Here is a 13,299-nt window from a genome sequence, read left to right as displayed (position 1 = left end):
CACAAACTAAAAAAAAATTAGACAAAAACTTTTTTTGACACTAGTCATAGCCCTGAATTTATCCTGAAAACAGACTTTAAATTTCTACAGGTTAGAAAGTTATCAAAGTTTAAAGCTTACATTATAATACCTGTGCATTCACACATACCTGTACGTTCTTAAAGTACAAACACTGGAAAAAAAACTTTTGGACGGAGGACATTCATATGCTTCTGTTACATCAGATATATATCTTGAGAAATAATAATGAAATGTAATATATCTTCAGTATGGTGTTCTATTATACTAGTACAGGTAGGGCTTGTTCTTAAGTATAGAATATAATACCACAGGTAAAATATATACTGTAGTAGGTATGTTCTAAATCTAGAATAAGCATGGCCATAGCATAAAATACGTTACCAGAAAGCTAGTATAATACACAAACATATTTTGTGCAAAACAAGCATTAGAATACTCCCCAACTAAAACCCCCATATAATCATGCTAGTCACATAATAATGCAGATATGGTAATGACATAAATGTGCCATGTTAATGTCATCATTAATGTGATAATGATATTGTGATACATACTTGTCCCGAAAGTGAAATTGGTAATAGTTCCGTATAACATATTCAAATTCATCCCTTGATCCAGAAGGCATGATCTTGTATACATTGTTCCTGTGGTACAGTTTGCTTGATGTTTTGATTTGGTACATTGAAAGAACATGGGCATACTAACTTGTGTTATTACAATTTATATATGAATGTAAAACAGTTACAAAAGAAATTATTTCACAACACCTGAGATAATTTGTTTGTCTTGTGATGTTCTAGTATTTGTTATGTCCATACTCTTTCGACGTAACAAATTAAAACAGCAAGCATCTTGTACCACAAAACCAAGGGATCAATTTGGACACGTGAAACGATAAAATTACGTCAACCTAGGCTAAACTTTAAAACCTGTAGAGAGAAAATATGAACTAAATGATGATACATATCTCTTAATTTACACGCAAATCTGAAAGTTAGTTAAAGTTCAGTATCGCATATCCAAGTTTTTCACTTGATCCCGAGGTACATGATGCTTGCTGTTTTAATTTAGTGCGTTGAAAGATCCTGAACATAACGAATACTTGTAATATAACAGTGAATAATAATCTTAAGATTATTACTAAATATGCACTTTCTTTCTATGAATTAAACACTTAACATCACAATTATTATTAATAAGTGTTTTTGATATCCACCAACAAGGCCGTGCTGTTATGAAAATAAAAACAAAGTCACGAAGTTGGCCGAAGGTGAAGTCTTCGGGCATGTTCGGGTTGGTCCTCAACCCTTTGTGAAACGTAGGCTTCCCGTGCGTTTCCCGGAATCGGCGCGCCGCGCGGACTTCGCTCTGTCGCTGTACGAGTCACGTGGTCCCTGGTGGGCGCGGGGGGAGGGGGGAAACTGTCCCGCGTCGGTGCTGCCGGCTGCGTTCGCGGGGCTGTGCGCGCAGCTTTCTGTGCTGCCTGTTCCGCGGCGGCCTGTCTCCGAGACTCTACGATCTTCAAAAACGCGGGGCACTGTCGCCAGGCCGCGGTGTGGCCTGTCTCCTTACAGTTGGAGCACACTTTTGGTGCCTCCTCTGGGACTGGGCATTCGCTGCGGGGATGCGAACCTGCGCACCTGATGCACTTAGGTACTTCCGAGCAGTTTCCTGTGGTGTGTCCGAAGGAACTACACCTCTTACAAAGCGGGACGTCTTCCGCGCGAGTCGTGTAACGCTCGATCTTTATACCACTTGTGTAGTATAATTGTTTAACGGCGTAAATGTCGCGCGCGCTAGGTGCCACGCACACCACGAATGACGGTGTTGGCTCGAAAAACTCTTGCCCTGAGGTGCGGTCTGTGAGCCGCCGGCTAAGCTGTTTAATGAAAGTTACCTTGAATCCGAGCGCGGTGAGCTCCTCAGAGATCGCATCGACCGGCGTGAATTTACTCAAATTTTTGATGACGACCTTCTCGCCTCGCTCGCTGGGCTGGGAGAAGGTGTGGTAGGGCACATCGTTTGCCTTGAACCACGCGGTCGCCTTGTCTTGATCCGATTTACCGTCGAACGTGATTTTGACTTCCTGGCGCTTTGTCAGTGTCATCCGGTTTTTAATGCCGAGTCGCGCGAAGGCAGGGCCCAAGCTGCCGATTGCCTGACTGTTTCGTATGACGAAAGGGACGCGTTTGTAGCTCGGAGCCTCGTCGCTTTGCATCGTTTGCTGCGGTGTCGGTTCCGCTTGTGACGCATTGCTGTTACGCCTGCGTTGTCTACGCTCAACAGTGGTGAAGCCACTGTTGTCGTCTTCAGTTGTGGTGGGCTGGAGCCCTGACGGTTTTTTTTTGTTTGAACAGAGTGTTCGTTGTCCGAGTCGCTGCTCTCGTGCAGCCGCTTCGTCGCAGTGCCGACCTCCATCTCCTCGTCGCTGCTCGCCATCGCAAGTAGGTGCCCCGCCTTGAAAAAAGCAGGGCACACAACAGGCGTGTCGTCTGTATTAACTAGCGTGTTTGCCCGTAGTATGCGACGCGTCCTAGCTAGCTGACCTACCTATCACCTTAAACACTGGCCACTGACCTGAGCTTCCGTTATCGGAAACCAGGCTAGGCTAAGAGATAGGACTACCTACTCCAACCAGTGCTCGGTAAGGAATGAGTAGGGGCTGGCCGCCGTTTCCTCATATGCTCGGCCGGGAGCGTGTGACAGCGATACCGGGAACTATTACGTTCCCATAACTCGCTATGTGGTCGCCAATATAAATAGTGCAACCCCGTCACTTTGATCGAATCATTGGAAACGTCGGCGGGGCGCGATGTGTGTGATTTTAAGATTAAGGGCGCGGTTCAAGTCGAAAAAATCGCCACTGTTCCGAAACATTATTTTGCGGTCGTGATGTCATTAGGGGTCTCAAAGCGATGTCCCCCACTACTCCGCGCGCTTGTATTTAGGCTAGGGCCGGTCCCAGCGCGGTTCAGTCGCGAGAGAGTCGTCGAGCGGGGAGGTTGTGTCGCTGCTCTGTTCGGCCTTGAAACCGGAGCGCGCGAGCTCTGGGAGAACTCCCTTCTCCCCTCGTCCATGAGTGCCTGCCGCCTCCGCGCAGCGTTGCCAGACTGCTCCCTCCCCTCCCAGGGGCGCGCGGCTGTCTGACGTGTTGGTCTGACCCGGGCGCTCGGCGGCCGGCTGAACGAGATCCCTATGGTGTGGCGAGGATGCAGCAGCGTTTGGTTAGGGGAGTGGACGGGACAAACAATATATCAAAAGCATTATATGAAAGACACATTATCTTACACTACGATTATATTCTCACTATCCTTTTATGTTGATTTGCAAGTGACGGTAGACATTATTTCATAGCCAAATATTCGTTGCGACGTCCATTATTTCCCTGCCGCTGTCACTGCTAGTAATTCTGTTGGTAAATAACCTTTAAAAATAAACTTCACGAAGGTTGTTAAGTTACAATTACTTTAATTATCCCACAAAAATTGTACATATATTTGGCGGCACATTATATTTAGTGTCACGTCATGAAACAGTATAAAAATGAGTAGAAACTAAACAGCGAATTAAACAGCCTCATAAACATACCTTCTGATACAGTTAGCGGCTACATAAATATTCTATTAGACATGTTTTAACTTGAAATGCCTCTTGAGTCTTATGCAAGTACACATTCAATAGGTAGTATGCCACATATGAGAATTTCGCAAGAACAGTATGTCAAGATCCAATATACAGTATGTATATAAAATATATATATACATACATATATATATATAATATTTACACTATCATACATGATTCATGAAATGATCACTGTGAAAAGAAGGGCGATTTTGATGGGATAAAATTACTGTATAAAACATACTTAGTATTAATTATAGAATAATATAAATTGAAACTGTTACCATTGTTAAAAAGTCTCCTTTTATGCCAACCCAATTCAAACATATCAAAGTTGCAATTTTTGCAAAGTAACATTTTGGTGGTGTGACAAAACTCTTCGCAGTACATGACATATCACTAATTAATTATACAAAAACTTGAGTGTGACTACATACTAAAATATAAAACACTATGTAGTAATACAGCAGTTATAATTAAAATTATTAGTAAAAAGAATGTAAGTTACAAGCATTTTATTACAATGTTAAGCAGTACAAAAATAATTAAAGAAATACAGTACATAGAGTTTGTTTAATAACTGTAAAATATTTAGATTTTGCTGGCTGTTATTAGCGTTTTTTTAAATTTACATTTTATTTAAGTACAATGTTTTTCCCACATTGTCATCTTCAGTGGCAGTACGCAAATAATATATTTTATATTTAAACCACGTTAATAGTATTCACAGGAATAGAGAAATTACAATGGATAAGCAAGATATAACATTATTCTATCATTTATTTTATTACATATCAAGAAATAAATTTTGAGAAATAACACATCTAGTTTTAGTTTCCTGACTATCCCAATCCCGCACTGTTTAATGTAATTGGTTGGTCACATTAACTTTCAATGCAATATCGCAATATTTAAACATTCAATCCATTTAAAATCCAGAGTGCCTTGTTGTGTAAATATTGTGCAGGAATTCAATACGTAATATGAGCTAAAATCGACATGAGAATGGAGGTGGCAATAATACAAGGCAGTAATTAATGTACAGGCATAGACGCAAATCATAGGTCCGATGAAATTAGTAGTAGTTACCAAGTTACCCTATATTAATTTACAAATTTCGGAACAATAAATGCTAATAATTAGAAACATATGAATTAATCTACAAAAACAAACCACATCAAAATACTCACATTTGCAACAAAAAAAAATATTTTTCTCTAAAAGTACCATAGCACGCATGCGGAACAGACATTGGAAAAATGTATACACAGCACTTCAAATTATTGTAATACGCAAATCATGTTTTGCAGGGGACCAACATTTTTAAGATGCAATGTCTTAGTAGGCATGGGCCAGCCAGTAACATGGAGACAGATGGTGTTACAATCTCACATGGAAGCATACAGAAGTCGGATATTCTCCTGAATAAGATCAGGGCCGGATTTATAGGTCTGGAGGCCTCGGGGCAACAGAGGAGCGGAGGCCCCCTGGCCCCAAATTATTTTCCAAATAAAATGAACAATTTTTTTCTGTCGAGCTTTCCAATAAATAATTTATTTTGAAATCAAGTAGATTTTCTTGGTATTAAAAAAAAACATACATAAATACTAGTGTTTACTTGTCGGAATTTGAAAGATTTTTTTTCCGAAGTCTCTTGTGGGGGCCCTCCGTTTGTGGAGGCCCTCCGTTTGTGGGGGCCCTCCGTTTGTGGAGGCCCTCCGTTTGTGGGGGCCCTCCGTTTGTGGAGGCCCTCCGTTTGTGGGGGCCCTCCGTTTGTGGGGACCCTCCGTTTGTGGGGGCCCCGGGGCTTTCGCCCCGGTTGCCCTCCCCTAAATCCGGGATCATGCTACAGCTGGTGATACTGACCCTCCAATACATAGTAGTTGCCACTGGCCATGTTTGCGGACCCACATTATGGTTCCAAACGTTCTCGTTGAACGAACAGTCTAGATGCCTTGCGTGTTCACTGGACTTGGCTCGGAGGGTCACAGTCCTCGGCTACTATGACCTTACTCAGTGTATTGCAGCTATAAATTATTGAGGGATACGTATGTCCGAAGTGGTACATCCGCGCATGTATTCTGCATAAAACGCGAATGGGACACTTAGGCCCTCCTCACACGGGGATACTGAAGTTGCTTAGATACCGCGAGACTCGGCGACCGAGCGACTCGTCATGTAGATAGGCATGGCGTCACTCAGACGGCGATACTGGAGTGGCGGAGACTGGAAGTCGTAAGCAACGTAAATCCCGGCGACTCAGCATGCTGGTCTCCACGCTACTCCAGTAGCCTACGCGGCGCGATACTGTATTGTAGCGAACAATGGGCGAGCAGGCGTTTAATATCAAATTTGTAAACGAAGTTGAGAAACACCCAGAACTCTATAACTACAAGTTGAAAGGGTATTCAAAAAAGGATGTGACTGACAAAGCATGGAATGATGTCGCAAAAGAAGTGCAACTCACAGGTAAGTTGACAATATCTTAAACAACAATAATTAGATATAAAATATCTATCATAATAAACTAACTTGTGAAAAACCAAAATGTATATGTAAACAGCATGTTTTATATTTAGTATCTCACAAATACATTATTAGTAAAAGAAATATAGTTTTTATACAATGGTTATTCGTCCTTCGAAGAAATACCTTATTCTAAAACGTTTGTAACGTATAAAAATTACTTTCTATTGATATCTTTTCTTGGTTCCCAAGGGAATTACGCATGGTTTTTACGAACTTCGATAAAACTTACCACATGTTCAAAGTTGTTGTCATACTCACAGTAACCTACAAAAACACATGAAATACTTTAATACCTAATTAGTTATTGTAACAGTATTTCCACTGCCATGGAACAGAAGCCCGGGGTGTTAGAAAATAGTTTGCCAAGTAATTCCGCACTTCATGAGCAGTAGACCGATCATGTAACGTTAGGTCTTCTAGTGGCTGTGGATTGATGTTGGGCGTTTCTGAGTTGCCAAATGGTTCACCAGCAAAATATTTAATACCTTCACTTTTCCGAATGAAGTTGTGAAGAATGCAGACAGATTTTATTACATCAACCACTCTTTCCGTAGTTCGGCAGCGAATAGCAGTGTTCAACACTTGGAACTTTTCTGCCATCATTCCGAAAGCGCACTCCACTGTTTTCCGTCCTCTGCTCAATCTGTAATTGAATATTCTTTTAACATCATCAAGTGTTCTCTGAGGGTAAGGACGCAGCAAATATTGTGACAATGGAAAGGCCTCATCTCCAACAAAGTAAAAAGGAAAGTCAATCTCATTGTCGTCATCTGGTAATCGTGAAGGCGGTGGTATGTCTAGTCCTCCATTTGCAATCCAGTGTTTGACAGCTGATGCGCGAAACACTCCTCCATCGCTGTTTCTACCTGCATAGCCAGTTTCAATAAGAGTGAAGAAACCATCTGCATCACTGCTAGCCAGCAGCACTATTGAGTGATACATTTTGTAATTAAAGTTACTTGAGCCAGTTCCAGGTAATTTTTCTATTCGAATATGCTTACCGTCCAATGAACCCAAGCAATTGGGTAAATTCCACAGTGAATAGAAACGCTGTGCTATCATTCTCCACTTTTCTTCTCCTGGGACAGGCATGTAGGACTCTTTCAACGATTCCCAAATTAATTTGGTAGTTTCTCGTATGATGTTGATAACTGTGCTTTCTCCTCTAGCAAAGTACATCGACAGCGATACAAATGTACCTCCTGTTGCCAAATACCTGCAACAAAGTTAAATTAAATTTTACTTCATAATACATTCCCCATGTACCATTTATATATTTTTTCTTCAAATAATAAACATATGTTGTATATATCTGGATTATACTTAATACTACTTCACTTTTGTATTTGTTTTTTGTTTACTGTAAATTAGTTAGGAATTCATCCATTGCAACGATTTATATTTATGTGAACAATGTTGTTTGTTTTCAGTTAACGAATGCAAAGAAAAATGGAAAAATCTCCGTTCAGTTTTTGTCCGTCACATAAAGCCACCTCCAAGTGGTTCAAGTTCCAAAAATAAGAAACCATATTATCTATCGGAGGCAATGAAATTTACCCTACCATTCATAAAAACGCTTGGTACACCATCGGGGAATTTGCCAGAAGTCATCAATGAACAAAACCTGGAACACAGTTCATCTGACCCAACACAAAATACGGAAGACGTTGCGGCTGAAGAGGAGGAATATATCTCAGATAACGCAATACTAACTACAACACCACAACTTTCCCTTCCTTCACCTATGCTGCCAAATACTGACTTCTCGCAAGAACATGCTCATCATTCCCAACAAATGACTCATGATCCCTTTTCCAACCCAAAAGATAATTTATCAAAGCGTAAAAAGCAAACAGTGACGGAAGTGGACAAGTCCTTTATGGAATACATGAATGCAAAGAAAAGGAAACTTGAATCGAATTCAAACGATGATAGGCAAGTAAAAAAGTCGTTTCTTCTAAGCCTTTTACCAGAAATCGAACCTTTGACAGATGCACAAATGAAATCATTCCGACGTAGGGTTCTGCAGCTTATTGATGACATCACGAATCCAAAAGACATGCACCAACACGTACCAGCTTACCAACAGACCCCAACTTACTCCTACAGTGTTTCCACGCATTCATCGTTGGCTACAGATAATGCTTCAATTTGTTCGTCGCCTGGAAATCAAACTATTCCACAGAAAGTACAAGATACTGAAACGCAACAGTATTTTGAAGTCATCCAAGAGACTTTACAATATGAGCAGGAACATAATGTGATGTGATGTTTTGTTGGGTGTGTAAACATATAACTTTGGTGTACGTGTTTTTATCTCTATTATGTTGTTTATTTTTGTGTTTACAGTCATGATTTGAATGTTTGTGTAATGGGTATTCTTTAAATAGTTTATATATATACATTTTTTCTTTTGCAGTACATTATTTGAATGTGTATTTCTTAGGTATATTTGAATTAAACATTGGAATGAATTTATGCATAAGATATGTTTATACTTTCACCTTTCAGTTGACTGGAATACTTGGGTATAAATAACTTTAGATTATTTAACCTGTTAACGTTAAAGTGCACATTCTTAAGATCCATACAACAGCCATTTTCCACAGATAAAATAAGTAATTGCGGCCTCAAGTTAAAATGCATACATTGTTTTTATTCGCCAAGCATCAGTATATACGTTAAAATACTTGGAAAGAAATAGATTTGTGTTGAAGGGAAACATTTAGAAGTGCCTTAACAAAAATTCGTAATAATTTGTATTTCTTAACTTACTTACCTCAAAGTTATCAGCAATCGTTCACCGGGGCTCACGCATTCCCTCATAGTGGTATCCCTATAATACATCGCAGGTGTAACAATTTCCGTTAACATTTGGTAAGTCTCCTTCGTCATTCTGTAGAAAGCGATGAATTTTGAGTCTGTCTCTTGCAATTCTTTGGCCGCGACAAATAATCTACAATTAATGTTCCTTTCTATATATGGATGAACCCACAATCTTTTCCTACTTCGTTTTCTATAATGTTGATAATATTGGATAACAATATCACTATCGTCACTGCTGTTATCACTGGACATTACATACAATATATAGGCACTTCACGGTTCCACAAGATACTCGGGCTGTACTCACGATGCATTTTTTCCTCCCAGTCTCTGATATTTTAGTAGCGTCGTGTGAAGATAACGGGCGACTAGAGTCACCCAGTCACACAGTTGCCTAGTCTCCAGGCTACCAGCGATCGTTTTGTAGGCAACTTCAGTATCCCCGTGTGAGGAGGGCCTTAGGCTACTGCGATACTGTGCGACAACCTTTGTTGTACGAATACTAGTGCCATTCGCTCATGCAGTATTTTTTTGTGTGTTTTAAGAAATGAGTTTATTTTAACTGCTTGAAATAAAGGCTAATAAATAAATTACAAAAAAAAAAAGTTTCAGTGTTGCAGAAACAAATAACAATTAAGGTTAATTACTTTGGTGGTTTTTCTATTGTAGGCAGATAGTGCATTTCACTTCGTAGGCCGTAATTTTTAACTTTGAATACCGAAAATATGAAAGGTAACATTAATTATCGGTATAAAAAGTAAAACGAAAAATTTCTGCATGAAAAATGCTTTAAACACTGTTATATTTAAAATGGTCAAATGTCCATTATCTTGACAGTAATGAGTCAGTGTCAAAGGTATCACGGTAATTTATTACGACTGAAATAACAAGTATTTCACAAATATCAGCAAAGATCAAAAAAATTTATGCACAGTCTGCTACTAATCAAGTGTGTAATATCGTAAATGCTACAGGAAATATGACAGAAATCCATTTATAAAAGCGGGGATTTCATGTTAAAAAAAAGATGTTTAAATCCCCGACACTGAACGTCACGTTATGTCTCATCCGAAAATCGGACGCTTAGCAAGTGGTAGTTTAAGACTAATTTTAGAAACTGAAGCCAGTAGTATATTAGTGTGATTACTTTCCTTTTAAGTCATGGAAAACATTTTATTACTAATTTTTATATTTGAAGCGCAACATTTCCTGTAGAATTGCCTCAACGAAAATCGTGAATAATTTAAAACAGTAGCTACTACTATAATAGCTGTGAAGGTGATATGGGTTTGATTCCGGGTCGGGTAAACAATTTTTTTTTTCAATTGTCCTAACAAAGTTGTTGGTCGGCTGGTTTTCGCAAGGACCACAATTTTTTTTCTCCCTTTCGTTCAAGTATTCCATGTTTGCCCCATTCATCACAAATCTTAAATATAGCTGCTGGTCCCTTCCGACTTCCAATCAATAAATTACTATGTGTGTGTATATATATACACACACACTCAATTATAAAAAGATTGACTGTTGCTGTTATCGTGAGGGGAGAAATTGAAATGCCATGTACGTGCTGCATGTGGTGAAGCACGGAAGTGTTTCATAAAATTCAAACCAAACAATATAGAATTATGTATATATCATACTTATGTATAACAAAGGGTGAGATATCACGCGAGCCAGACATAAGATAGTGCGCACCGCCAAAGTGTAGGATGTCGCAGGAGAAAATGACTTTGGCGAGGGGAAGGAACAGGCGGGCCGAAACGACATAGCAACACGCACAACTGCAGCTCGTCGCGGCCGTAACAATATAATATTGCACTCAAAATTTTTTAAACAGTCAGTAACTTATCGCAGTTTCTTCGTATTTTGCAACTTTTAGGTGCTCAAATAAGCAAAAAATAAGTAAAATAAGCTTTTGTAGTCAAAGGATACATCAGTTTGCAAAATGTTTACATAAATTTGTGTATGGTAGGACAGTACATATTTTTTTTTTTTTCAAAGTGTTCAGTTAGGAATTATTTGAATACTTTGCACCAGTTAAAACTAACTCCCTGTTATGGCCTTGACCCCTCTCCCTTCGGTAAATGATATTGCCATACTATTACTTATTGAAAGCGTGATCCGCCACGAAGGCAGGTATCGACCCGAGAGGCGTCGGGGAGAGAACCACTGCCCTCCAAGCAGGGCCGGAACTAGGAGATTCGTTAGGGGGGGGGGGGGGGGCAAAGCTTAATTTGCCGCCCCCTCCTTACCAAAATTATAAAATACCCTTTTTCGTTAGAAGCGGTGGTTGAAATGATACCATTCACTTATACATAATTGAGAACCTTTATTTATCAAGTACTCTAATTGGAAAACTAATACAATTACATTTTTTATTTTAATGAAATAGACTGTTATCAAACTAATGTTTATATTTTGCACAACAGTGAAAATTAATGTCTTACCAATAAGTTTATTAAGTACTAAAATTACATAAGGAACATGTGATTATGAATTAAGTATATATAATATTGTATTGATAACCATACAAAGAAATTCAATTCAAAATTTAATTTTTCGAGCATGATTAGCTGCAAAAGTGTTAATAATATCAAAATTGATCAAAGCAGCTCGTTTGTGTTCAATAGATATAATACTTAGATTTGTTAATCTCTGCTGGTCCATCGTGCTTCTCAAATAGCTTTTAATAAGTTTAAGTTTACTAAAACTTCTTTCACCTGACGCAATTGTAACTGGAAGGGTGAGAAACATTCTCAGAGCAGCAGTAATGTTAGAATGTGCCTCCTCCAGTTTATTTTTGTATATAAGGCTCAACATTGTTGATGCTGTAGCATCTTTTAATTCAGTCTACTGTTAATGCATGGTGCTTAAAACTTTCAATTTCAAATACGAATTCTTCTTTGTTAAGATCGGCACTGTGTTTCCTAATTCTGCTGTTTTGAATTTAAATCTTCTACTTCTATTTTATGAATTTGAACACCACATAAAAATCCAAACATTTTGTTAATGTTCTCCAAAGCCTTAAACCTGTTACTCAGTTCCATAATTAATCTGTCAATGACTTCCAACATTACTTGATGTAAGTTTTTTTGACATACGCCATTGATAAGCACTTTTTCTGTAGAAGAAAACTAAAAAATAAAATAAATAAATAAGTAAAAATAACCAAAAGACAAAAAGCACAAATTAAGCAAAAAATTGCTGTTGTCAACAGGATATAAACACCACAAAATATTCCGTAACAGGAATATGGTCAACAAACAAATAAAAACAAAGAAAAAAGTACTAAGAGAACGAAAAAAAAACACAAATGAACACGACACAAAAATATTGAACCCAAAAAAATTCAGCACAATGGTTGAAACGAGACAAAAACACCGCAAAACGAAAAGACGAAACAAACACAATAGTTTTTCCAAAACAGAAACAAGCGACGTTTCGGGAACTGCTATCTGCTCCCGTCCTCAGGCAGAGACGCACATGGTACGAAAACACAGGTGCGACTGAGTAGGGGCTGGAAAAATGAGGGTATTTATCAGAGAAAGGGCTACATCTTGCTCAGCCAAGTGATCACCCGCGCAACGGGTCCTTGAGATGCCAGCTCTCATCGCAGTGGTTTTACTCACTCCAGACCACAAATTATGGTAATACTTGTTTCTTAGAGTGAAGTAACGCATTCGAAGTACGAATATATTTACAAATTATGCATAATCTTAATTTCTTGGCTAACTTATTGGTTGTGATATGTACACTTTCAAAACTTTTTTTAATGACTAGTTTCTTTTTGTTTTAGTGAACCAATTTCATATTTTGCCGCCCCCTGATATTTGCCGCCCGGGGCACATGCCCCCCATGCCCCCCCTTAGTTCCGGCCCTGCCTCCAAGGTTCTCTACGTGACATGTTTCTGCGATGGTTTCGCTATTGCCTTCCGCAGTATGGCGTGAAGAACAAACACCACAACAGCTCTGCCCGAGCCGGGATCCGAGCCCGGGTCCTCGTGCACCGCAGGCCGGCGCCTAGCCCACACTGGCCGCTGCCATTCAAGTGTTCACATTTATACAGTTCTGCAACTATTATTAGTATGGTGAAGTTAGAATTCTGGATTAAATAAAATTTACAAACAAGAAACATACGTCTCAATTATATCCTTCACTTGTTTTTTTTTTTATAGAAAATGTGTTGATCGCGAAAACAATAAACACTTTGAATATTTCGAGCAACTGCAATTAACTTACGTGAAAAACATAAAACAAATACTGTGTTACCTAATTCTATGTTAGCGTAACAATAAGCAT

General features: G+C 39.0%; 2 protein-coding genes across 3 annotated transcripts in view; both read left to right on the top strand.

Annotated features, from left to right (window-relative positions):
• The window catches only part of LOC134529287 (uncharacterized), a 107,298-nt gene that overhangs the window by 64,750 nt on the left and 29,249 nt on the right, over positions 1 to 13,299 (top strand). The gene's annotated exons all lie outside the window — the stretch shown is intronic.
• On the top strand, positions 5,364 to 13,130 carry LOC134529285 (uncharacterized). Its single transcript, XM_063363192.1, has 2 exons — positions 5,364 to 6,114; positions 7,605 to 13,130. Exons 1-2 carry the CDS (start codon positions 5,970 to 5,972, stop codon positions 8,441 to 8,443), a joined length of 984 nt encoding a protein of 327 aa, XP_063219262.1. The 5' UTR covers positions 5,364 to 5,969; the 3' UTR covers positions 8,444 to 13,130.

Source organism: Bacillus rossius, chromosome 2 (assembly GCF_032445375.1).
Source record: "Bacillus rossius redtenbacheri isolate Brsri chromosome 2, Brsri_v3, whole genome shotgun sequence".
NCBI classification, from domain to species: domain Eukaryota; kingdom Metazoa; phylum Arthropoda; class Insecta; order Phasmatodea; family Bacillidae; genus Bacillus; species Bacillus rossius.
This window is presented reverse-complemented; position numbering and strand designations above follow the sequence as displayed.

Excerpts from the sequence above, each read along its gene's own strand:
- LOC134529285 (XM_063363192.1), top strand. The coding sequence starts at position 5,970 with ATGGGCGAGCAGGCGTTTAATATCAAATTTGTAAACGAAGTTGAGAAA. Across the intron at positions 6,115-7,604 it reads AAAAGAAGTGCAACTCACAG|TTAACGAATGCAAAGAAAAA; the intron begins GTAAGTTGACAA and ends GTTTGTTTTCAG.